Below are 27,376 nucleotides of genomic sequence, written 5' to 3' on the forward strand. Positions count from 1 at the left end.
CTAGTTTGTAATAGTAACTCTTACAATTACTAGGATTACTACCCCTCTTTGACTCCGGTTTAACTCAAAGCTAAAGTAATGGAGTAATCATATACGAGCTCTTCAATGCTTTCCTCTCCTCCTCCTCTTCCGGGGAGAACGGAAAGAGAAGGAACTTTCTATTGGGCAATCAGCTGCTCTGAGCGGGCAACAGAGGAAGCCAGGGTGCCGCAGAGCATGAAAGGAACTCTGCCCACTGCTGCTCCCTCTTACAGGCTGACAGACGATGACACAAGACCGGCCCTGTGTCTCACAGCCTTTTAAATACATCATCCCACTCTCTATGAACTTGTAGGTTTAAGCTGCTATTACATGAGCGCTCACATTTCCCCAATTATTGCTGGATTGAATCTGCAAACGCAGGTGCATTCCGGCTATTAGCGCCATTACACAAGTGTTAATGGTGATCGTGTAATAGCACCCTTAGGCCCAAAGAGTAGCGCATCTGTCAGCCTAGGGACCCATCTATATAAAGTTGGCTTGACGTGGCAGATGGGCTGACATATTTTGATCAAGAATCTTATATTTATTAACCGCATAAAAATACAACAGTCGTGCAATTTTCATAAGGACCAGGAATCTATGTGATCTCGGGTAATTTAGTAATATGTTAGGGAGTAGATACATTTCTATAGCCTTACAATTACAAACAACACTTTGAAGACAACCATAATGCTGATGTGGCCCTCAGTGAGTTTGACATTCTTGCCATAGAGTAATAGTGATCTTCTCAGAGCCCCACAGTTATAGCGTTTCTCTTGGTGTTACACACAGTAATATTGCTTCCTTAGTGCTTCCACAGAGTAGTACCCATTTTATTCCCTTACAGAGCAATAGTGCCCACTACTGTGCCACCTTACACATAATGCCCCCTAGAAAGTAATAATAACCAAACCCGACAATCTCAAGTCTTGCTCTAACCTGGCACAGCTGGCGTGATGCAGTGACGTCATCACAGCGCCTGTGTTGGGACGCTAATGTTCCATCCATGGTCTCAGCTTTCCTATAGGCCATACAGGATGAAGTAGCCTGCAGTCTACAAGTAGAAGAATGGTAGGACAAGAAGCCTATGCTGTATCGGCATTCCTTGAAATGCTCCCTGACTTTTCAAACGACTTGTGCTGCTGTGAGAGCCAGTTTGATAACTAGCAAAACTGCTATTTACTTTACAGTGATCTTTCAGCAAAAAATATTAAGCAACTAAGCAAAGGTAATAAAGTAAAGTGCTGTCCACTAGGGATCTCTCCTCCTCCTAACGTGCTGTGCACTCCTTGCTGTTAAGTGTGTCACTGGAGACAGCCCAACAGTACGCTAGCACAGCAAGTGGAAGATGAGGATGAGTCATTGCGCTCTTTGAAGTACAGAAAGCAGAGGAGAGGTGAAAAGAGAAGGACAGGAAGACAGACTCACACAGGCACTGCCTGTAACTATTAGTGACTTCTTACTGCATTTCAGCTACTGAAATCACATCTCTACTGCTCAGTACTTTTATAGTGTCCTCCATGATGATCTGTTGTGTGCTTGTGTGTTACAGACAGTTGAGACCAAAATCTGCAGTTCTCCGCAGTCTATAGAAAACAGAACAGTGGCGAGGATACTACCAGCAATCCTGAGAAGACTGAGAATCAGATGTACACCCTGCAGAGGGAAAAATACAGGATACAAGTCATATAATGACCAGAAATAGTGTTATACCTCATGTACACATACAGCAGCTTATTCTGAACAAGACATTTGAAAAGTTAGGTATGCTTTAAGCGTGGGGTTTGTCTGGGGATCTGAGATAGCAGGTGGGTCCTGTAATGTGAGTGGGTCTGGGGCAGCCGTCCACCTTGCCTACTTCACTAGCTATTTCTCTATTATGCATGCAAGGCATCCCAGAAATATTGCTGATATGCCAGAAATCGGTATTATAGTACCTTGACGCCACCGGAAGCTAGGGGTGTGACAGGGCTTGGATGCAGGAATGCCCCTGTCACACCCCTAGCTCCGAATAGGCTGAGTTTTGTAAAGTCCTTACTGATGGCATCAAGCTACAATAATACCCAGCCGTCCCCCTCCCATCTGCCCTGGGCAACCTGGGACAGCGTCAGAAGGGAAGGGCCGGACGGCAGTGTCCTGGCGCCTCTGCATCACGAGAATCTGGATGTATGATGCCACCGACAGTCCTGACAGAAGGCAGACGATCACCGGGAAGCAGCAAGAGCGCCGAACGGCTGGACTACACTGTGATGCCGCCACTGGCTCAGCATATAGTGCATGTCCTGGTGCCGGTGGTCGGGAAAGAATGGAGCAGTGGGGAAGGGCCCGAGCATCCTGCGGACGGGGGGCTGGGACACTTACTGCTACATTGCGGAGGTTACTTCTGGGGCCGCCCGGGGAGCCTGGCAGACTTACAGTATTACTGGGGAGGAGAACTGTTGCCCAGGAGCTGGGATAGCAGCATCACACTCTCCTTCCAGGACCTGCAGGAAAGCCATCTGTACAGCCAATGAAGTACTGGGGGCGTCACCGGGCTGTCCGTGTTCTCTCCAGCACTACTTTTTGGTGGAGTCAAGGTACAATACCACCCAAGAAATCTTGGTAGGGAGTAAACTGTTAAATTAGTTTTGTTAGATTTTGTTTGTCTATAATTGTGACATAAAAATCAAACCATATTTTATTAGTAACCAATGTAAGCAAATGCATTGAAATTATCTAGAGATAATTACAATGCGTTCACTTACAATTCCTTGCAATATTAATATTGGTATAGAGTGAAAACAACAGCGCCAAAGTAATAAAGTTATGTAAGGCCCAGACTAGGTTTAAAATGTCCTAAATATGGCCACTATCATATCAGACCATGATGGAAACAGCAGGATGGAGAACCCATTGGTTCTATTGCCCTTTTGCTCATGCAATAATCCAGCTAGGAAGCACCCTGGTGTGCGGATGCTACCATGCTTCATCTGTTACAATGTTTCAACAGTTAAACTAGTAGAAGCACAGGGGTATATTTACTTAGATTGGGGTTTCATATGTCTTAAGTAAAGTATGTGTCAGCGCAAGCGTACAAATGTATTAAAAGGCGAAGACTTTGTAATATATTTGTCGCCTCTGGCAGCACCTTCTTGCGCCAGACTTATATGCCAGTTAGGAGCGGTATAGGTTTCAGCTATAAGTTACACCATTTTCTACGGTATCATGAATTATAGTAAACCTAGCCATGCCTGGCCGCAATTGCTAGGCACCATCTACTTTTTAAAAAGTGCAAAGGGCCAGCATAAATGCTCAGAAGGCCGCAATTACAGCACTTCCACCAAATTTGCATATTTCTGATGCCATAATTATATCACAAGCCAGATAATACATATGACTCCCTATTTCCCCCACAGTGCACAGTAGCAGACCACACTGTAGACCTGGTCCTTTCAAACGGAACCTACAAACCTGTCGTGGCATTACAACCCCCAGTATGCTCTGGAGTTATAGTTTTGCAGCAGTTTAACAGCCAAAGTTGGAGACCCCTGCTCCAGGCAGTGAACAAACAGGGAGCAGCAGTCACATGTTAAAGGGGTTGTTCAGGGTTAGGAAAACATAGCTACTTCCTTCCAAACACAGCGCCACCCTTGTCCATAAGGCTGTGTGTGGTATTACAGCTCAGCTCCATTGAAATGAATAAGAGCTGAGCTGCAATACCAGACAGAACTCACAGATAAGGGTGGCCGTGTTTTAGAACCCTGGACAACCCATTTAAGTCTTGTGACCTGAGAACTAGCATGAAACGAGAACCATTATAAATGCAGCTCTGGATGTGAATTTTAAATAAACATTTCAAGATCCATTGACAAAGCATTTGCCAGAAAAGAGGGTGCAAGAAGGGAAGAGAATATTTTGATCTCTAATTACATTCATCTATCTTCTTGTGTTGATTGGAGACCATCCTAGACACCCTGACCTTATGAAGACAGCGAGTTCACGGTATGGAGAATGGAAGACGATTCTTAATGTGAACTTTACTGAACACATCTTCTGTGAGTGATGGTTCATCCAGTGTGAATGAACGCTCCAAGGGAACCGGCTCATCATCATGCAGAAATTACGCTTAAATATGCATCGTTATGCTAATTAAATCAACGTGGTGCTTCTTATATGCCAGGGGCAAAAACAAGAGGCTGCAAAACATGGAAAATTAAACTATGCTTTAGAAGGCCGAAAAGCATTATTTTTGGCCCTGAATTCTCTCATCTGGGCCATGGTTAATCCTGATATCCAAATGCAGTTCATTCTACATATTAAAATCATATAACCCCCTTCCAACATCTGCATGGGTGGAGACCACCCCAGACACTCCAACTGTGAAGACAACGAGGTGACTATATGGAGACTGAAAGACAATTACATAGGAGCCTGGACCCACAGAAAGTGCTAGCTGTTCTAAACAGCTAAAACCCACCTGCAGCAGCTGGGATAAGAGAGAACCTCAATCCTGGGCGTTTAACCTCTTAAATCCCACGATCAAAAGTGACCACAGCATCTAAGTTGTTAAACAGCAGGAGGGGGCTCACTCTGTCACAAAATCACAGGGTACTAAGCTGTTTTCATGGTAGCCAGAAGCCTAGTGAAGGCCTCTAGGCCTGCCATTCTAGTACACCTATTACACCCTGCTTCTTGCAGAATGTAATAGGACGATAAGCACAATACTCTACAATACAAAGGTACTGCAGTGTATTGTACAAGTGATTGCATGGCTAGGTTTCTATTTAAGACTTAAATAAAAGCAAAATGTTTATAAAAATAAATTAGAAAAAAATATAAGAAATAATAAATTTCAACGCCCCTTCCAATGAAAAAATATACAAATTGTACTGGTATGTTCATAAAAGTCTTTTAAAATATAATGCTATTTTTGTTATTTGGAATGCACGGTCAATAATAGCAATTCTGATAGTGTGTATTTTTATGCTTTTTGCTCACTTCACCTCCCAAAATAAATAGAAAAAAAGAACCAAAGAGTAGTATGCAAAAAACAATGGCAGAACTTTTTTTCCATCCCACCACAATAATGTTCTGAAAAGTTTTTCAACACATAATGAGGAACATTAAATGGTACCATTAAAAACAGTCTTATATGGCTATATCAACGAAAAGAAAAAAAAAAGTTATAACTTAAAAAATGGCTGTGACAGGAAAGAACTAAAGGATAAGACCAACTGCGAGAACAATTTGCAGTTTATATATGCAGTAGAATAATGGTATTTAGAAAAAAACTCTACAAAAAGTTGAGTCAGTGTTCATACATAGAGATCAGCGAGCCTACTCGGTAAGGCAGTTACTCAAGCGAGCATCGCTCTTCTCGAGTAACTGCTTAGTGATCTGAGCAGGCTCGGGAGGACTGCAGGGGGGAGTGGAGCAGGAGGAAGAGTGAGAGATCTCTCTTTCTTCCTCCCGCTCCGCTCCCTCCCCCCCCCCCCCGCTACCCCCTGCAGCCCACCCGAGCCTGCTCGGATCACTAAGCAGTTGTTTTAGAAGAGCGATGCTCGCTCGAGTAACTGCATTACCGAGTAGGCTCGCTCATCTCTATTCATACATCTTACTGCTTATCCTGTCCCCGAATTACATCCTATATCTCTATTTATTGTAAAAAAGAAAAACATAAGTTTGGAACCTAAATGGGGTCATACATTAGACCACAATAGAAATATTATTCTCTTTATACAGTGACAACATTTTCCACAGTGCTTTGCAAATTGGCGGGTACATGTAGAGACGAAGTCACACAGTGCATACAGTGTCAACTTTATAACCAAATTGAACAATAGTAGTAAGGGCAATCTACCGTGCTTCCCTGAAAATAAGACACCGTCTTATATTAATTTTGCCCCAAAGGAGGCGCGGTGTCTTATTTTCGGGGGGTGTCTGAATACTTACCTAGCAGGCGCCGCCCTGGTCCCTCTTGCTGCTCTCCAGGTGCTCTTGATGAGCCAATCACAGCCATTCAATGAATGACATCACTGAATGGCTGCAATTGGCTCATTGAGCACCGGCTGCGATTGGCTGAGGCCGCGGTCCTGAGCCAATCACAGCAATCTCTTGCTCGAGGCAAGGTATTCAACTTATGTTACCAGGAGGAGAATGCTCTGTCACCGCTGAGGACGACACGGAAGACTGCCTGGAGAGCAGTAAGTGGGACCGGGATGGCGCCTGTGAAGTGAGTATTTTTTCTTCCATGGAATATAGCTGGGGCTTGTTTTTGGGGGAGGGCTTATATTTCAAGCCCCCCCACCCACCCAAAAAAAAAAAAAAAAATGGGTAGGGCTTATTATCAGAGTAGGTTTTATTTTCGAGGAAACACGGTATGAAGAAAAAAGAGGTGTCACTTGAGGTACAAGTGCTAGTTCTGCTTACTGGTCCTACCAGCCTATATAAATAGGGTACTATACATAAAGCTACATGAGCCAGTCACCAGCCAATATCTACATATGTACATAAGTGCATTAGCATGCACAGGGTGAAGGGTATACAGTGATTAGGTTTGGATGGAGAATGCAGAAACGGGATAGATGGGGAAGAGTTAGATTAGGGAATGTGATATGCCTCTCTATGGGCTTATTCATATGGGTGAGAATCTGACGGGGGTTTTGTGCATTGCGAGACGCACAAAACTAGTACAAAAATGATGATTCAGATCACAGTACGTTCTATCTTTGAGCCGAACACCTCGCCCATTGCTTTCAATGGGACCTTAAAAGACATTGCATGGCACTCACATGACGCGCAATGGGCATGCGAGTGCGATGTGTTGTTTTCCATTGAAATCAATGGGAAACACTTGCGATCCTCTGACGTGCGTGAAACATGTACCTGAGGATCGTAATTTCACAAGAAAAATGCATTCTCAGTCCAATATCGCGCTTGCCCATGTGAATGTAACCTAAAATAGAAGTGTTTTTAGGACATTCTTATAATTGTGGGTGTTGGGGACTAGCGTGGTTGTGTGGGGTAGCGCATTCTAGAGAACTGGAGTGGCTTTGGAAAAGTTTTGGAGACAGGAGTGGGAGGAGGAGGGCTCAGAAATATTAGTAAAAGAAGAAGTATGTTTAATTGGGTTTACCCTTTACCTTAAGGCCAAAGACCAACCCTTCCACTGGCCCACCTTCTGAATGGCAGTCTATAGACTGCCATTCAGAAGGTGGGCCAGTGGAAGGGTTGGTCTTTGGCCTTAAGGTAAAGGGTAAACCCAATTAAACATACTTCTTTTACTAATATTTCTGAGCCCTCCTCCTCCCACTCCTGTCTCCAAAACTTTTCCAAAGCCACTCCAGTTCTCTATTTTGCTTGGGGTAATCCACTTGGTCAAATCTGAGGCAAAGTACAGCATTGGTACACGCTACCTCTCTTATAGAGGTTTCCTCTAAAGAATGGTTCCATTGTGAATATACAATATATAACAGAAGGCTCAAAGGTCAACCCTGGCAAATGTTAGGCACAACCTCAAAAGAGCGTCCAAGCCAACCGTTCACAAGCAGGGAATTATCTGTCCCTGTATATAAGGCTTTAATCAACAAATTCCCCCAGTAAGCCATAAGAGAGAAGACGAGACCAGAGGTACCCATGGTTAACACAATCAACACTTTTGCCTGATCCAAGGACCGAAAGTAGAGACGTACTCTACTATCTCTCAGAAGTACCACGGCCTTGAAAAGGGCAATGCTGAGCCTCCGAAACGGTTATAGGCCGCCAATTCTCAATATGAGGTGGTTCTTACCCTATGACAGGACGATGAAGACTGATGATCTCATTTGGCGGACAGCCTGAGGACAAACAATATTCAATACCTTTTACTTGGAAACAGGCACTGCCAACCCTTTCCATCTCTAACCAGATGCAGCTGATCTTTTACATCTTCACATTTCTCTACATCATCTGTAGCTATAACACAAAATATAACTTTCTGTACACTTCTCCCAGTGACCAGCATGGAGGCTCCGTGATACCATGTGCAAACATCCCTACGACCCCAGCAGCATCTTTACACCTCGGCCACTTAGCAGCAGCGGTGGTTGGAGAAGTTGGAGTTTTTGCGGCTGCTCCTCCCATCAGGGAGTAGACTGTAGTACCAACACATGCCACTGGGTGTGCTCACTGTCTGGCCTTCTGGAGGATGCCAGCATTGCCCTGTATCTGTTACTGCAAAAACAGACGGTACGTAGCGCCCTGTTAGACTTCGGCTGCCTGCACACGGGTGGGTTGGATTCTACATGTGGAATCCCGCAGCAGGATTTGGCTCTGGCAGCAGCGGCGTCCGCGTGTACCTGCTTTCTTTTATCTTCAGCTGTACTGCAGATGGTCCGCACGGCTCGCCATCGGATATGCACAGTACAGAATTTCTTTTAAAAACTCCTGCTTTTCCTGAGTCATCGGCTAGCAATTACACAGAATAAGCGACCTTTCCACAAAATCAACTGCAGAAGGGTAGTGGATTAGACGGCTTCCATTGGCTTCCATCTGTGCAGAATCAGCGCAAAAATGGAACATGCTGCGATTTTTCCTCTGCGAGCGAAAAAACGCAACTGGTTTTCGTTTGTGTGTAGGAGGAATCACTTTTCTATAGCATGCTATGGACGGTATTTGCTGCGGAACTCAGATTCCGAAATGTAAATTCGCCATGTGCGAGCGGCCTTAAGCTTGTGAAGCCGGCCGTGCAGCTAACCCAGAAGGCACAAGAGGAGGAAAATAGCCATAATTTTCATACCATTAGATGCACCAGGTTTAGACAACAGAAAAGATGAAAAAATATTTCATACTAATTTAAACGTCTCTCGAGGTCTAACAAAGTGGAGGGGCTACTGTCATGACTTTGGTGTACTAGTATAGGAAATGGGGTTAACAGTGAATAGTCAGCACCTATGTGTCATACATCTCTGCTACATCCAAGCACGCTCACACACCTGCAGCTGACATGTTAAATACTGATTCTATTACCACTAAATCCCCCCATACAAGTGTATTAAAACATGACCCCCTCTAGCTGCTCACATGGTTATGACATCATCTATGGCCTTGCTGCTACTACAAGACCTTTGCTCGTGTCTGTCCCTGTGTGTAGAGAAGCAGTCCTGCACCCCAGTGGAGATATGCAAGTTATTTTCAGTGTTATCTGCTCGAGGGGGATCAGTCAGTGAGAGGGAGGACTGTGCAGCCCCAGTATGTAGTCCTCCTGGTGATCGATCAGTGGTCAGGGGTCTCTGGATCTGTCAGACCCCCCTGCCTCTGGACGATATCTAGTTGAAAACTGTGTCATAAAAATACAGTATGTCAACTCGCTTCTATAAGTTTTCTTGTGGCTTTAGAATTATTTTTCTTTTTGCTCCCAGGTGTCTTTCCCAATAGTTTATCTCAAAATCACCCCTCCCTGGCTACTACTGTCACTGTCCTCTGCAGAGCTACTGCTGAGTAACACTACCGCTGTATGGGGGGCCTGCTGATGTTACTGACTGCCAGGAGTATCTTGCAAACGCCATCATCAATGATTGCTTCTACCCAAACATCCTCTTCATCTACCGGACTCTCAGGCTGAAGTCCTCTCCACCTTCTCTTGTTTCCCCTACTATTTTCCCTGCCGTCTCCTGGCCTCCAGCTCTTAAATTTGAGCTTTGAAACGTTTTATGGCTACATATAGCTTAGGCCTTTTTTTCTAGGATGCAACACCCGCTATGGTGCTTCACGTCAGTCCGTTGACTGATCAGATATTACTGACTATCTACGTGAACGCTGAGGCCTGTGACTAGCAGCGATGATCATGAAGTTATTCACATCATTGCTGGTCTATGCTGATCCCCCCTCTATGAGCTGGAGCAGAAAGCCTCTCTATAACAATGGCTTTCGTTCTGGCAGACTTTGATCCAACCTTGTATTATAAGGACAGTCAATCATCCGAATGGCCGTCTTGTAATACTGCATGAAATGCCTGGCTGGACTCCGTCCGACAAAATCAGCTGTTCGCTGAGGATGCCAAGAGCAGGACCGAGGGCGATCAGCTGTCACCCTGGGAGGGGTGGGATCTGATGGGACAATGCTTTTAACTCAGAATTCCCTAATACTGTACATGAAAATGGATTGTTCTAAGCTACAAAATGACTTTCAGGCTAAAAAGATGTAAAAGTCAACATTTAGAGCAGCAGCACAGTAGCAAAAGGATAAACCTGATAGGCCAAATAATATTTCTGCTACTGGTAAGTCTACATCAACTTAAGGCCAGCTTAACAAGCACAAGCAAAATTTGTATGTGGAATAGACAAAAAAATAGAACCCATTGATGACACTAGATTAGTTCACATGTGCGTATTGTCCTACGGTCGCGCGCAAAAAAAAAAAAAAAAAGCAGCATGCTTTACTCTCTTGTGCACTTGCACAGCAAAAGTCCCTAAAGAAATCAATGGGGATGCACATATGCACATAAAATAGGCTTGGAGATGCATGATACACTGCATAATTGTGCAGGAGAAAGAACACATCTGGAACTCATCAGACTAATCAGTCATTTCAATCAGTGCGTATTTTTTTGCCGTGCACTCATGCACATGCCTGCACACAGAAAAGTATGCTCGCTCATCTCTAGTTAAAATCCATCGTTCACCTGAAGTGAGATAACACAGTCCGCACTCGGGTGCCAGGAGATTACATTGTATTCTGCCAACAGCCAGTGTGAGAACAATGCAGCTGTGTGCAGAGGCCAGCCCACATGCTCGACTCTGCAAACAGCCCCCAGAGGCCCCTTTACAAGCAAATGGAGCTGATAAAGTGTTAATGGAAATTAGTGTCCATTAGCACTTTATGTAAAATGATTGCTTAAACCTTCAATCGTTTGAAAGATTATCATTGCGTGTAAATGGGCCTTTAGCAATCTAATGAATTTGTGAATGTAAACAACCAAAATCCTATTAGAGCTGAAGACATTTATGGTCCTTGCCCCTTCTTCCTGCTTTACAGGGGAGAGAAACACACGGACAAAAGATGTTGCTTGAGCAGGTAGTGCAGATAAAGCTCGGCCAGCAGCTGAAAAAACATCAATGTTTTATTACTTCCCCAATAGCTCAGAGTTTCCACATCACGGGCTGAATGTGAACGAACCTCCCTCAGAGCGCAGGACAAGAAGCCTCACAAGGGGTTAGAAGCAGAAACATAAAGGGAGTCGGACTTCCAAAGTTCTATGAACACAACATTGGTGATCCTCATCCAATCAGATCAAGATGTAGCTTCGTTTGCAAATGATACATTTTGAATTGTGCAATAGCAGCAGCCGATGTCATACAGGACCCTTCTGCATGTAGCACAGTTTCTTCCGGGAAAAAGGAGTGGAAAGCGAATGGACTCCATTACAGTCAATGGGGTTCGCTCAGCGCTGTTCAGTTCCTCATAAAACGGAGCCGTTCAGCCGGAGGATTCCCCTTTCCTGCTTCCTGAATGGAGCAGGAAAAGCACATTTATATATATATATATATATATATATATATATATATATATATATAAAAACTCATACCCGTTACTACTTAAAGGGATTTTCCAGGAAAATACTATTGATGGCCAGACCTCAGAATAGCCCATCAATAGTTGATTGGTTGGGGTCCATCGCGCTCGGGGTTAGCATTGCAATACACGGGTAGAAGCTAAAGCTGCTACTTCAACCAGTATAATGGTTGGTGCTTGTAACTGCAGACACAGTTCCCATTGTTCTTAATGAGAGCTGCGCCTGCAGTTACAAGTGCCGGCCACTATACAGGGGTCGGAGAAGCAGCTTCCTCTCCGACCCCTGAGTAGTGCTGCACTGACAACGGGCACCCAATCATCAGGAGGCCCGAGAGGCGGACTTGTTGATCAAGTGTGGAGGATGAGCTATCTTCAAAACAGGTCATCAGTAGTATTTTCCTGGAAAACCTCTTTAATGTATGTCCAGTCATTCCGTGCGTCAAGCATTCACAGGTCATCCTCACTGCATGCTTCCAGAACATTCCCTGATCCAAAGAAAGAATGAGGAATACTCTGCAGCATTGGTGGTATCGGCTACCCTTGCAGACAGATGCTTGGATGGACTCGCGGAGTGTAATTACTTCCAGGACACATTGTACACATGTTCGCAGAACGCAAAGGTTACTGTACTACCTACAAACTCTTAACCTTTCCCCTGCTAAAAACCTGGCACAGATTTCCCAGCTTCTTCCGACTCCTTAAGAAAACGGTCTGCACAAATAATCCTGCACAACCTCCACGAGACTCAATGTTACCATAAAACAACAACAAGGACACCACGTTAGCAATGTAATGCAAGAGGGGATAACTCGCTGATCGGTGGGGACCTCACTGCTGAGACCCCCACCGATCTGGAGAACAGGACTCCGGTCTCCCGCTTTCCTGCCACTGCGGGGGTCGCTTCTCCCACCTGCAGTGATGTCACTCTTAATGGAGCGCTGGCCGAGCATGTGCAGCCAACACTACTTTCATTTCAAAGGGGCTGATGGAAATAGATGACCGGCACCCACTCAGCTATCTCGGCAGCCCCATTGAAAGTGAATGGCGCAACTTGCCATACTGGTACAACCCCTTTAATGTTTCACACTATATGAAAAAAGCCTGATAATCAAGACTGGGACTATTTCATTTTTCATGGCATTTTTCGGGGAAAATTTTTTTTTTTTAACAGAAAATCCCTAACCCAACCCTCCCCTACTCATAAACCCACCCATTCCTCACCCCTTAGGGCTCATGTCCACGGGCAAAATATGATTTAAGATCCGCAGCGGATCTCCCGCATGCGGATCCGCATCCCATAGGGATGCATTGACCACCCGCGGGTAGATAAATACCCGCGGATCGTCAATAAAAGGGATTTAAAAAAAAATGGAGCATGGAAAAATCCGGACCATGCTCCATTTTCGTGCGGGTCTCCCGCGGGGACGGCTCCCGCGGGCTTCTATTGAAGCCTATGGAAGCCGTCCGGATCCGCGGGAGACCTAAAATAGGAATTTAAAGTATTTACCATCCGGCGCGGGCGGGGAAGGTCAGCTGTTCCTCACGGCCGCATCTTCCTTGCTTCGGCTCGGCGGATGTGCCCGGCGCATGCGCGCGGCACGTCGGCGACGTGCCGCCGGCGTCAGGAATTCATCCGCCGGCCGAAAATGAAGATCCGGCCGTGAGGAACAGCTGATCTTCTCCGCCCGCGCCGGATGGTAAATACTTTTAAATTCTTATTTTCGGCGCTCATGTCCGCAGGGCAGGAGGGACCCGCTGCAGATTCTACATGTAGAATCTGCAGCGGATCTGATTTTCCCCGTGGACATGAGGCCTTACAACTTTGTACTGCTGGCAAAAATTGTGTTACAATAAAGGTGTTAAGACAATACATAACAAAAGTGTCTGCCTTATATATCATCTTTAGAACATCATCACTGTCAAATTTCTTGTTCTGATTTAAGACTTCCATTTCTTGTTCCTTCCAACTGTTCCACAAGCACCAAACCCCATAGAAACTGCGGAAGATCTTCTTACTCAATCAGTGGTTTGAAGAACCCCACTGCACTGCAATACCCAGAAGTCAGCAAGAAGTACCCTCATACCGTGTTTCCCTGAAAATAAGACCATATTAATTTTTGCACCAAAAGTGGCACTAGGTTTTATTTTCGGAGATGTCTTCCTATACTTACCTAGCAGGCTTGGTCCAGGTCCCTCCCGTTGCTCTCTGGAGCTCCAGCGCGATTGCTGCAGTCCTTGGCCGCCCACAGAAGATCACTTCCTGATTACAGGATTCATAAATCCCACCTCTAGGAAGTGATGGCTGTGATTGGTTCTTAAACACTGCTCAGCCAATCAATGCAGGGCTCGGTGAACCAATAACAGCTATCACGTTGTGGAGGTGGGATTTAAGAATTGGCTGAGCCAAGTGTTAGGATGTGCTGCTGGAATCTGTTGTTCTACTGTGCTTCTAGCAGCACAGCCCTCACAGGGTTAATTGATTGAGCTGGCTGGGTGTGGTACTTCCTGCTGGCCAATCCGCCGAGTCTGTGCTCACATATAAACCCAGCTCCTGTCAGTCTCTGTCTGGGTTCCAGAGTGAGCAGTCATGAATCCTTGTCTGTGGCTAGTGGGTCTGGTTGTGGCTCTCTGCTTTCCTCTAGATGGTTTGGACACCTGTAGTCCTGGTCTGCAGCACATGCAGCTCCCCTTTCCTTCCCCCTTTACAGGTGCGGCCTCCAAACGTCTTTTGTCTTACTCTGTGTGTCAGTTGGTGGATCCCTGACACTGCTCCCTATATGAGGACACATAGACTTGCTGTGAGTTTCATCTGTGTGAAGTGTGTGCCGGTAGAGTCCGCGCCAGTAGAGTTTGTGCCCTGGTTGCCCTGTCCTGTTTGCAGCCTGCTGTGTGATCTGTGATCTGTGACCTGTGTCCTGTTACCTGTTCTGTTACAGCTTGCTATGTGATCTGTGCCTTGCGGTTCATGTCTATTTGTACATTTATTTTGTGTCAGTTTCGTCTGCTGACTTTGTTTGAGTCATGTCTGCGCTAGGGTGGCCTTTAGGGCCCTCTAGTAGATGTGTCTTTCTAGTGTAGGGACTGCAAGACACGGGGGGCCTTGCCGGGGCTTGCAGCTTAAGTTTATTAGCCAATGTACGAACTAACACCTCGCTTTTATATTCAGCTTACCATCTGCTATTAGTGTTTGCATTTTGGCTGCTGTATGCTGTGATTCCAGCTCTGTGTGTCAGCTCACTTTGTCCTTTTGTTCTTGTCCCTATCATGTGGCATATAAATGTGTCCTGTTCTGGTGCGTGGCTCCTAGGAGCAGCTAGGGCCCAGATCCGAAGACCGCTGGGCCGCCCTTTATTGGGGCGAATCCCCCGCTTAGGTAGGGCCATGTCATCCTGCCTGTAGTTCAGGGCCAGTTGCTTGAAATCCGTGTGCTACCTGTGCCTGCATCCAGTCCTCTCTTGGTCAAGTTCATGTGGGCCCTGTGCTTAGTTTGCCCACACGACCGTAACACCAAGACACTGATTGGCCAATTCATAAATATCACCTCCACTACACGATGGCTGTGATTGGTTCTCGAGTGCTACTCAGTCAATCAATGCAGCACTCGATGAACCATTCACAGCCCTTGCATTGGTTCATCGAGCGCTACATTAACTGACTGAGCAGCGCTTGAGTACCAATTACAGCCATCACTTCCTGGAGGTGGGATTCATGAATCCTGTAACCAGGAAGTGATCAAGAAGTGCGCTGGGGCTCCGGAGAACAGTGAGAGGACCCAGAGTGAGCCTGCTAGGTAATGTATTGCTTATTTTCAGGGTATGGCTTCTATTTCAAGCCTCTCTGAAAATCCCAAAAAAATCAGGGTAGGGCTTATTTTCGGGGTACATATTTTTAGGGAAACGGGTACTAGAAGTATTCAATCTCTAATCAAATGCAGAGGTGCCGGCCCAGGAGTATCCAGCCATGTAAGCAGAGTTCTTCGAACTTGTGAGGTGCTTTCCTCTAGAAATATTGGATTATTGACTTTCTCTACAAATTCTCTTATTGTTGGGGAATTTTCCTTACGCCAATGTTGGGCAATTAACTTCCTAGCAAAGTACAATAACAGGGCAACTGCTATTTTCTCACCCTCCTCTAAGGCCGGCTTCACACAGGCATTAAGTGTATTTGTGCGTGCAATTGCGCAATGAGCATTGCATTTTTGCGCATGTGTACGTATTTCACTATATTTTTTGTATGCTCATGCCCTGTGCATTTGCACGTGCGAAAAAACCCCCCCAATCAAGCATGCTCCCATTGATTTCAATGGGCAATTAAATGTAATTCGTTTACAATGTGCTATTTTCGTGCGCAATACTCACAAAAAAATAGAACGTGCTATGTATTTTTTTTTATGCACAAACGAAATGCTTGCCCACAATAGGCTCATGTAAAGGAACCCTTTGAAATCAATGGGTTCTATTCACTGCATTTTAAGTTTAAAAATTGCGCAAATGTGTTTGTGTGAATGGGTCCTTAGGGCAAGCCAGTTACATAACCCAAGATGCACATCACTAGGGAAGGTTCTACTATAGATTGGTCTGATATGTAGTAGCAACAACATTTACCACTGCTCTCCAATATCTCTCCAACTTGATAGGATCTGCAAAAGGCCTGCAGAATGCGACTTGCATCGGTGTACAAGGCCAGGAGGCATGCAAACCAATACTGTAGAAGTGGCAGTAGAATTCGCATTTCCTGGAGCCATATGAATAACTCGCAGGTTGGAGGAAGCTACTTCCGCCTGGTATGCATGCTGGAAATATTGATAGAACCGAGTGTGAGATGCCAAACTCAGAGCGCAGCTGGTCAAAGAGTTTAATGCCATCCGAGGTAGACAGCTGCACCCTTCGTTGAAGACCAGCCCCCCTCCAAGCATTAAACCCCTGTAATTTAAAACCGCTCCGTCAACCATAGAACTTCCCAAATAGGAGTATATATATAGCGCATCCTCTCACTGCCAGCAATTCTCTCACCGTCCACCATATTGCATGCAGAAGAAACAAGTTGGGCAAGTGGACACGGTGGCCCTTGAATTTATCAGAAGTGCTTTAATGACTAGAAATTGGTATCATCAGTATTTTCGGATTCCTAACCTTTAAAATGCTGCAGTTGGGAAGCGAGTTAATATCTATATGGATTTGGGACTGCCAATCCCCCTTCATCTTTTGCCAGCTGCAATGTCTCCAGCCTCATACGTGCATTCTTTTTACCCCTTATGAGATTTTATACAGTAACCAGACCGGGAAGTTATGCAGAACATGTAGCAACTGTGGCATCCACAAATTGGAGGTGTGGTGTAAGTTGCCTCTATCCTTGGTGCAAAGGATCAAATGCATTGATTTCAATGAGAGCTGCAATTACAAGCGCTGGCCACTACACAGGGGTCGGAGCAGCGACTTCCACTCCAACCTCAAAGTATCCTGGCCACAACAGTGGGCGCTGCCTGAAAAAAACCTTTAACTAGTTTCACCATTTCCACCACGGATAAAGGCAACTCCAATTTCTGTCGAAATTTCACAAGAAGTGGCAGTAAATTTTAGCTTTAATATTCCTGAATCACGTTTGATATCTGTATTCTCAGGTGTTTCAAATAGGGAGAGACCACTAAAAGGACATTAAGATTAGCAAGCCTGTAGACATATGCCAGTTTATAAAGAGCCCTGATAAGGTACCATATTTCTTAAAATATTGCCACCTCCATGGATCTATTAGAGTCCTCCAAGAGTAAGAGCATGCACATACAATGCAATTTTCTCTTCCTCTCCTAAACCTGGAAATTCCAGTAACGTAGTAGTAGCATAGTATGTTAGGCTGAAGGTAGACAACGTCCATCTAGTTCAGCCTGTTCCTCCCTTGTTGATCCAGAGGAAGGCAAAAAGAAACCCAATGAGGCAGAAGTATTTGCCCGAATCTTATTTGCAAATGGTTCTAATCACCAATGCAAATAGCAGTGGGCACCCTTATTTTGTGTCTCTTTGTAAACTAATTCCAGGAGACAATCCCCCACTAACCTGTATACACACTATAGGATTGGTCTAAAGCAGTGTGACCCAAATTAAATATTGTGGTCGAAAACCCATCTTTTGTAGGACCTCCCATAAGAATGCCCATTCCTCGCTACCAAATACTTTCACTGCACTGGTACTATTCTGACCAATCTCAGATTACTAAGCATTCCAGACTATAAGGTACTGGCTTAATGGATTTTAACAAAGCTTAAAGGGATTCTGCTCAATCACTGTTCAGTCAGTAGGAGTTTGACTTTTGAGTCTAGCAACAATCATCAAAATGAAGAAGCCATGACGCTCCCAGGATAAGTGGCTGTATCTGGTACTGCAGTTTGTGCTGCTTAAGTAAATAGGAAGAGATGCAGTACCCCCCACCCCCACCCCACCCCCACCCCCACCCCCACACACCCACACGGCTTGTCCATAAGGATCATATGGGCTTCTTTCTGTTTCGCAAGTGGAAGACAATACCAGAAGTGTCATTGATCTACTGGAGGTGGAGGGCCAGGATGGAATTGGGGCCCTTCCTCTGAGCCTTAATGCAGAGAAGGAGTTTTATTGTCTTAGCTGTCCATTTATGTTCTGGGTACTCCAGCACTTTGGTTTCTTATGCCCTTTTGTGCAGACTTCAGGGGGCTCTATTCCACTTAGGCGGCTTCTGTAAAAAATGCCCATGCTATGTCTTCATTCCTCTCTACCCGCAATGGAACCCGGAGGGTTACCCTCTTCCCCACTTCTATATGCCTTGAGTATTGAACCCTTTGCAGCTATTAGAGCTCACCCTAACATCTATAGCACCTCGGTCCGTGATAAATCTTTCAAACACTCACTTTATGCAGACACTCAATCTGACAAACCCTCCGATTTCTCTCCCAAATCTCCATAGTATCTTAATCATGTGCCACATATGTCTGGATATACACTAAACAACTCTAAATCTGAGACACTCCCCCTTAATATCCCCCAGACTCTATTATCTACCGCCCGGACCTCTTCCCTACTCCTGACAGTCTGTATTCACATTCCCACATCTTATTTTACCATATATTCTTCCAATTTCTCCCCTGTGATATGTGAACTGATCTACTCACTAAATGGAAAACCCTTCCCCATTCCTTGGTAGGTCAGATTGCAACACTCAAAATGTCAATTATCCCAAGATATATCTGATTAAGATCTTGCCAGTGAAGGTTCCTGAAGGGACTCAAAATTTATTTTAGATTTTGTATGGAGGTCTAAAAGACACCACACACCCAAATTTGTACCGACAGCTGATGTTTCACAAGACGGCCTAGCTCTCTCTGATATTAAACTCTATCACTATGGCCTTCTGGACTACATTACTGTCTTACCAATGCACAAGAATAGGAAAGCTTTGGTTGGCCCCTGTCCATCCCTGCCCCTTGATTTGGGGTCCGGGCCCTAGCATTACTGCAGGTACTCTTCCAGGCCCAATTCAATTTACTAGAGAGGTGTTGCATTGCTGTGTAAAGGGGCCATGGTATCTGCATTGGGCTTTTCTGGGTGATCTGGGACGGCGTTGGTAGCACGGACAAACATTAACGAAATGTGAAAAAAGGAGACAGATAAACAGTTTACGTCCCCTTTCGCAGTGACTCACGGCCATGTACCGGTCAGCTATCATAAAAAAGTTCCCCGTTTGAAGTATTGTGTTAAAATTCCAGTTCCCTGTTTTCTCCAAAATTGTTACCCAGTAACTGGAGTTTCAATTTAAGTCCTCTTTTCCCCATGTAAGAGGTTTTTCACAAGTCCTTACCCACTCACAAGTAGTGAGGTCTCTGGCAGCTTTGTGTTACATCAATGTTGTTGGGCAGAAGAGAGGAGGGGAAAGAGAAGGCAGAAGTCTCTTCAATACTTCTGCCCTATTGAGGAGCTCACAAAAACCACAATTTCTCTCAAACTAGGGAGTATTCCTTCCTCCTTACTCCACAGCATAGCTGCACAGTTTCAGGGGAGGATCCCCTAGCTCCTTACACGGCAGCCTAGCTGCACAGACTCAGGAGGGTTTCCACCAGCTTCTCTCACTGCAGTATGGCTGCACAGGCTTTACAACATTTGTTGAAGCCAGACATACCCTGGTCTCTCTACAGCTTCCTTTAGCTATTGTCACATTCAACACTACAATTATTCTACTTATAGTGCAAATCCATCTCCCCATTCAACCAATCTGGAGAGTCCTCATATGGAGGGTCCCATCTCTTTCATTTACAGAATTCCTACTGCCACAGGTATTCCCCTTCATACAGACACTCTTATATGCTTAGACGGGAGAAGTGACTTAACAGGACATCACCCTTAGTGCTCTGGACAAGGACTGAAGCAGCTAAAAACCTAAATTTGCATACTTTAGAAAGAAAACCAATACAAAATCCTTATGGAATGGTGCCATACCCCTTCACTCTTGCACAAATTTAACCCTGGAATCCCTAATCGTTGTTGGCGCTGCCCGTCCTATAGAGGCACTCTACAGCATCTGCTCTGGGAATGCCCTCTTATTCAGCCTTATTGGTTTTCAGTGAGATCTCCCATAGTGCATGTCTTCAGAACAGACGTCCCACTCGACGCCCTCATTTATTTGCTTAACATTCAACCCAAGAATTTTGGTACATTTAAGGGGTCTTCCAGTTATGTAAAGTTGCTGTCAAATGAATGCAGGTTAAATTCATAAAGTTTGCCATGTGGTTCTGCTTTGGATTTTGTGGCTGTAGCCCTAAAAACCACCCCTTCTCCTGGACGCTCAGAAGTATTTATTCCCTGATTGTCTTGGATACGACCAGTAGACATTCCAGTGCAACGGGTCGGACTTGCTCAGTATGAACGACCAGGGATGGCTTTTTTTCCTCTTCAGCTTTCGGGACTGGATTGCTGACCAATAGCAGGGCAGTGCTTAGTGGGGGCATGCACAGGAAGGAAGTACAGAGCAGGGAATTGTGGGAAATATAGTTTCAAGCTGCTTATCAGCAGGGATATGGTGGCCGTCTTGGAAAATAGTGATGTGAGAAAACATCAAAAAGTGAGGAACAGATAAAAAGGCAATGGTTGCTCGCTTTATACCCATAACCAGCTGTGCATAAACATGGTGCAAACACCCTTCAAATCTGGAATTTTTGAAAATCCGCTTCACAACCGGAATACCCCTTTTAGTGCCTTCTCCACATCTTGACAGCATCCAAATGTCTTATAGGTCTCTTTTGGAAGCCTACTTCTATGGATCTGTACACCCATATAGGACATATCCACTAGATGGAATATCTTACCACTTCACTACATAATGCCATGGGTAAATCGGTTTGGATGCTGTGGGGCTCATTATTCACTGCCTTATCACTTTATATTAGGATGGTTTCACTTCCTCTACCAACTTTCCTTTCCTCCTCTAATCGGCGTGAGGTTTCTTTCTCGCCATTGCTTTTTTCCTCTTCCCTTTCCATTCTCTATTGTTAGAGAGATGTTCATTATACATTTTTCTTCCCGTGTGGGAATTTGCATATGTGTCTGTAGACATATAGGTGAAATATCGCTCTCACTTCTTCTTCTTTATAGTTCTTATTAGTTTACTTGTGTAACTCATATAATGTACACCCCATACCTCTCTTTTTTTGTACCCTTATAATTAAACAATTAAATAGTTAATAAAAATTACAGTTAAATAAACACCCAGAAACAATGGGATAAAAGAGTCACAGGAGCACCACAGCCTATTTGAGTGACCAGCAGGGGTCCCAGACATCGGACACTCACCATTCAAGCACTGATGGTCTACCCTTAAAAAGGTTTTCCAAGTAAAATCATAATAACATTTATCTCCTATTCACAGGATAATAATAATAATCTTTATTTATATAGCGCCAACATATTCTGCAGCGCTTACAATACAGGGGGAAGAGCAACAAAACCACTGTTACATGTAGTAATCAATTGATGGACACAGTAGGGGTGAGGGTCTCCAATGAGTTAACATACTACAAATAATGGGGTGATACAGAAGGTAAAGGAGCTGGAGATGTGCATGGTATGGCGAGGTGGAGAGTGAGCGATGTTATACACATAGACAATGGTCAAATTGGGCCGTATAGTGTCTGAGTCGGTATGACTGCAGGGGGCGGTTGATGGTGGCTGGCAGGGATTGTAATCAGTAGGACAAGGGAGCATGTTATATGGTGAAGTAACAAGGGTTTGGATTGGGGGGTTATGGTATGCCTCCCTGAAGAGGTGCGTTTTTAGAGCATGCCTGTAGTTATGTGTGTAAGGGATTGCTCGGGTAGCCTTTGGTAGTGCGTTCCAGAGGACAGGTGATGCTCTGGAGAAGTCTTGGAGGCGGGAATGAGAGGTTCAAATTAAAGGAGGCATTAGTCTGATTTTGTTAGAGCGGAGGGCGCAGGCTGGGTGGTGGATTGAGATGAGGGAGGCAATATAGGGTGGCGCGGTGCTGTGGAGGGCTTTGTGGATGATAGTAGTGAGTTTAAATTGAATTCTGTATTTAACGGGCAGCCAGTGCAGTGACTGGCACAGGGCAGAGGCATCTGAGTAGGGTCTGGACAGGAAGATGAGCTTGGCTGCCGCATTCAGGATGGATTGGAGAGGGTAGAGTCTGGAGCAGGGGAGGCCGATCAGCAACAAGTTGCAATAATCCAGCCGAGGGCAATAGCCATTGGATGAGGGCAACAATGAGCGTTTCCAGCGTGTCCATGGTGAGAAGAGGGCGGATTCTTGCGATGTTCTTGAGCTGCAGGTGGCATATTCGGGTCAGAGATTGGATGTAGGGGTAAAGGAGAGATCGGTGTCGAATATAACCCCAGGACAGCGGGTGTGCTGGGAGTTATAGTGCCACACACTGAGATGGAGATGTCAGGATGAGGTTGGTTAGTAGAGGGCGGAATCATCAGTAGGTCAGTTTTTGAGAGGTTCAGTTTTTTGTAGAGAGAGGACATAGTGTTAGAGACAGCAGACAGACAGTCGGTGGTGTTCTGGAGGAATGTTGCTGTGATGTCACGGGAAGAGGTGTATAATTGGGTGTCGTCAGCGTAGAGATGCTACTGATAGCCAAATCTTCTGATGGCTTGTCCAATAGGGGCTGTGTAGATGGAGAAGAGGAGGGGACTGAGGACCTCAACAGCAAGGCGAAGAGGAGGGGGGGGGGGGGAGAGCCAGCAAAGGAGACACTGAATGAGCGGTCAGATAGATAGGAGGAAAACCAGGAGAGAGCAGTGTCCTTTAGGCCAATGGAGCAAATCATAGAAAGGAGGAGTTTGTGGTCAACAGCGCCAAATGCTGCAGAGAGATTGAGAAGGATCAGTAGGGAGGAGTCATCTCTCGACTTGGCCATCAGGAGGTCGTTTGACACTTTATTCAAGGTAGTCTCTGTCAAATGCAGAGAGCAGAAGCCAGACTGTAGAGGGTCAAGAACAGAGTTTTCTGAGAGACAGCTTATAAGGCAGGAGTAAACCAGGCATTCTAATAGTTTGGAGATGAAGGGGAGGTTTGAGATGGGTCGGTAGTTGGCAGCAAAGGACGAGTCAAGGGTCGGTTTCTTAAGCAGTGATGGGGTAAATGTCTGATTGCTGGGGTCCAACGGTCCCCCTGATACAACTCAACAAACAATACATATTGCTTCAAGTCTCACAGCCAATCCTGGGACTCCAAATGCAGCTCAGCCTTCCAGCAGGTACTTTTACAAGTGTCATTGTCCTGTCATCTCAAGGGTCAGAGTGTCATTATCCTGAGCCCCAAGGGTCAATGTGTCATTATCCTGTACCCCATGCATCAGCACATCACTGCTCTGAGCCTCACAACCAATCCTAGGACTCCAGTTGCAGCTCAGCCTTCCAGCAGGTACATTTACGAGTGACACATATTCAGTACTTATTATATTATGTATCAGCCTTACTTCTCTGATCTCAGCTATTGGAATATAAGGTGTATAATACAGCTACACAGTGGAGGCAGCCATATTGCTGGGTGGTATCCAGGCCTGCTTCGGGATTCTAGTGAAATCAGTCAGGACACAGTTGCTGTGCATCATTGGTTATGGAATGGCTGCTTGTATTGTTCCATGGAACATTCTTATCCTTGGTCCAAAGAGATCTGATTGAGGTAGCAGTGGACATGTAGCAGTACCAGAACTGGAGACACACTCTCCAACTCCTCTCCGTTTACTAGCAGACTGGAGATACTTCAAGGTAAATCTGCTGCTGCCTTTTACTAAACAGGACGCTCCTTAGGCTGTGCCCTACTCCATAGCCGATCCAGGGCCTTGATTCAGGTGCCCACTGGTCGTCTGAGTGCATCCTACCAGAAGCGCGGATACTGCTGCACTGACTCTTCACATCATCACTTCCTGTCTCGTGTCCCACCATCCTACATCACCGTCACTGTCGATCAATAGCAAAACTACAACAGACTTGTAAAAACTAACCAAATTACAAGATAGCATTAGAAAATCCCATAGGTAAATGGATATGAATTCGTCAAACTATGTTACATCACAGCGAACATCAGTCACTATGAATAAACTGCGTGCATTAAAAAAGTAAACTATGCTCACCTCCCCACTACCCATACACAACTTCCATCTCCCAATTGCCATTCTTGGTTATATCACTACAGAGCTGTACCTCAAGAAAGATAAGACAACAATGGGAATTTAGAAAGACCGTTGCGCCACAATTGCATTGCAAAAAATTTTTTGTCCTTTTTCCATCACTCTCACCACTTTTCCATAAATTACGTCGAATTTTGTGCAGCGACGCACTCACTCTCCAATGAATTTACTATCATTTGCGCCAGACACTAGTATGAATAACACCACAAATCTAGGTTTCCATAGATTTGATTCCCGATGCACGGATGGCCATAGATGCTACAAATTTTAAAGAGGGGTTTGCCTCTTAATACGACAATTAGACAATGGCGAATGAAACACCAATCCCAGGTCAATGTGCCCCATTACATACAGGAGTAAGAAGCAGAGATAAACCATTGCATTAGGATTGTTAGGGAGAGTTGGCAAATCCATTACAAGAAATAAAGAGCTCGAATCAAGTAATGGATCATATTTTATGTATGTGTCTTAATGTGAACTGTATCCAACACATTACATCTACAATGACTATACAAGAGGGATTCTGGTGGGATTACTGTTCAATAAAACTCCTTTCACCCCAAGTGTCAAAATGTTATTGTCCTGTTATTCAAAGGGTCAGTGCACCATTGTCCTGTACCCCAATGTTCAGCATATCAATATCCTGTACCCCAAGGTTTAGTGTATCAATATCCTGTACCCCAAGGTTTAGTGTATCATAATCCTGTACCCCAATGTTCAGCATATCAATATCCTGTACCCCAAGGTTTAGTGTATCATTATCCTGTACCCCAAGGTTTAGCGTGTCAATGCTTTGAATCTCACAGCCAATCCCGGGACTCCAGTTGCAGCTCAGCCTTCCAGCAGGTACATTTACAAGTGTCATTGTCCTGGCATCCCAAGGGTCAGTGCATCATTATCCTGTGACTCAAGGGTCAGTGCATCATTATCCTGTACTCCAAGCTTCAATGTATCATTATCCTGTACCCCAAAGTTTAGTGCGTCACTATCCTGTTATTCTAATGGTCAGCGCATCATTGCTTCGAGTCTCACAGCCAATCCTGGGACTCCAATTGCAGCTCAGCCTTCCAGCAGGTACTTTTACAAGTGTCATTGTCCTGTCATCTCAAGGGTCAGAGTGTCATTATCCTGTGCCCCAAGGGTCAATGTGTCATTATCCTGTACCCCAAGCGTCATCGCATCACTGCTCGAGCCTCACAACCAATCCTAGGACTCCAGTTGCAGCTCAGCCTTCCAGCAGGTACATTTACGAGTGACACATATTCAGTACTTATTATATTATGTATCAGCCTTACTTCTCTGATCTCAGCTATTGGAGTATAAGGTGTATAATACAGCTACACAGTGGAGGCAGCCATATTGCTGGGTGGTATCCAGGCCTGTTTCTGGGTTCTGGTGAAATCAGTCAGGACACAGTTGCTGTGCATCATTGGTTATGGAATGGCTGCTTGTATTGTTCCATGGATGAATTTTATTATGACTGTATCAGTACATATTAAATATCACTCAGTAAAGGCAGCAGAGATATCAGAGCTGGGTGTCACCGTAGATATTGCTACAGTAAACTGGACATTCTAAAACCAAAATCACAAGATGCAAGATATCTACAGAATGGGTCCAGCACTTCCCCATCATCACACACCCTCTCCTGCCCAGTGACCTGCAAATACCAATACGCCACACACTATGAACAATGGAATACTATGGTAACCAAACCCATCAGGTGCTCAGCTATCACTACTGCAAGACACTACATGCTGAGCACATAGAGGCACTGGTAGAGATCCAGAAAGAAAGCAGTGAAGGGGAACAAATGGGAGAGACGCCGAATATGTGACTAGATGATTGTCCATGACCTGAGGGGGGGTAGGAAGCTCGACACAATTGGGGAGCATAAAATAATATACATATACACATTTATATACAGTATCTAGATACAATGTAATAAATAAACAGTGCACTATATAAAAGGTATTTTGTATCATCTGAGCTACCAAGCCCTTCAGGATAGTCCACCTAGATTGCAGTGTATACAATGTATACAAACATACATCCAGCAACATAATCACTAATTAGCAATACTCTATACAGAGCTGGTATAGATAGATAGATAGATAGATAGATAGATAGATAGATAGATAGATAGATAGATAGACAGACAGACAGGTTTACACAAATGCAGAAAATGATAATGTATCAGGAGATGGAATATGTATGATTGTTGGATGCATGAGTCCTCCCAGTTAGCACTGCAAGGGTTAAGAGGCAGAGAGGCTGCACAGCCATCATCAGCAGGCGATGGATGAATGAATGGGTGTTACATCCATGTATCATTAACATGTAAGGTCACCCTCTAAGGTGACAGGACCCAGAAGATGGGGGTCTTACCTGCCCACTGTCTGGTTGGCCAGCTGCCTCATCCGGTTGAATTGCTTCTTCATCCTCGGAGTATATAGATATATAAATATTTAGGATTACTTATATATTTAGAGAGCTTTCCTTATATAGGATGCATAAAATAAATAAATAAATAGACCCTCCCCCCAATGTCAGCAGCACATTACATGTCCCCTGTTATAAGGGGGCTGCAGCACACAGCATCCTCCAGTGCTCAGGGGGTGCCAGGGGGCACAGTGCATCCATGGGTGGTGCTGTATGTGTCCAGGATAGAGGGGTGCAGCTTATAGCCCCCTCCTTGTCTGCTATGATATTTATTGCATGCTCCAAGCACTGCCAGGTCCTCCCCCTCCCTGCGCTCATCAGCTCTGCTCTTACACACTCAGCAGCAGCTATTGCACTGCAGCCTGGAGAGGAGGCAGGCAGGGCACATGCGCGGGGAATGGCTGCAGCACAGCATGCCGGGAATTGTAGTCTTCAGTGGGGTTTTTAGCCTAAGTAGCAATTTAGTTGCAAATGATGTGAAAGTAGGTGAAAAAAAAGGAAGGGAGGGGAGCTGAAATACATTCATTGTCAAAAACAATCCCTCCCCTAGAAGGAGTTGTCAGAATGGAATAAGACCTTCTCTGTGTGATTGTAAGTAAATGATTACAAAACTGAAGCAAAAGGCTAATTTAATCCAAAAAACTGACCCCTTGAAGGGAGGCTCTAGTACCCTGTTGTACCGCCTCTAGCTTGGATACAAGATGTGATACGGGTG

At 45.0% G+C, this 27,376-nt stretch overlaps 1 protein-coding gene across 2 annotated transcripts in view; it reads right to left on the minus strand.

Moving 5' to 3' along the window:
* ARHGAP44 (Rho GTPase activating protein 44) overlaps positions 1–26,957 on the minus strand; it is a 160,247-nt gene extending 133,290 nt beyond the window's left edge. For both annotated transcript variants that reach the window (XM_066588132.1, XM_066588131.1), the window contains exon 1: positions 26,608–26,957. In XM_066588132.1, coding sequence (XP_066444229.1) covers positions 26,608–26,660 — 53 coding nt within the window. In that variant the 5' untranslated portion in view covers positions 26,661–26,957. The remainder of the gene's footprint in view (positions 1–26,607) is intronic.
* Between the last annotated feature and the right edge of the window lie 419 nt (positions 26,958–27,376).

Source organism: Eleutherodactylus coqui, chromosome 13, assembly GCF_035609145.1.
Source record: "Eleutherodactylus coqui strain aEleCoq1 chromosome 13, aEleCoq1.hap1, whole genome shotgun sequence".
NCBI classification, from domain to species: Eukaryota; Metazoa; Chordata; class Amphibia; order Anura; family Eleutherodactylidae; genus Eleutherodactylus; species Eleutherodactylus coqui.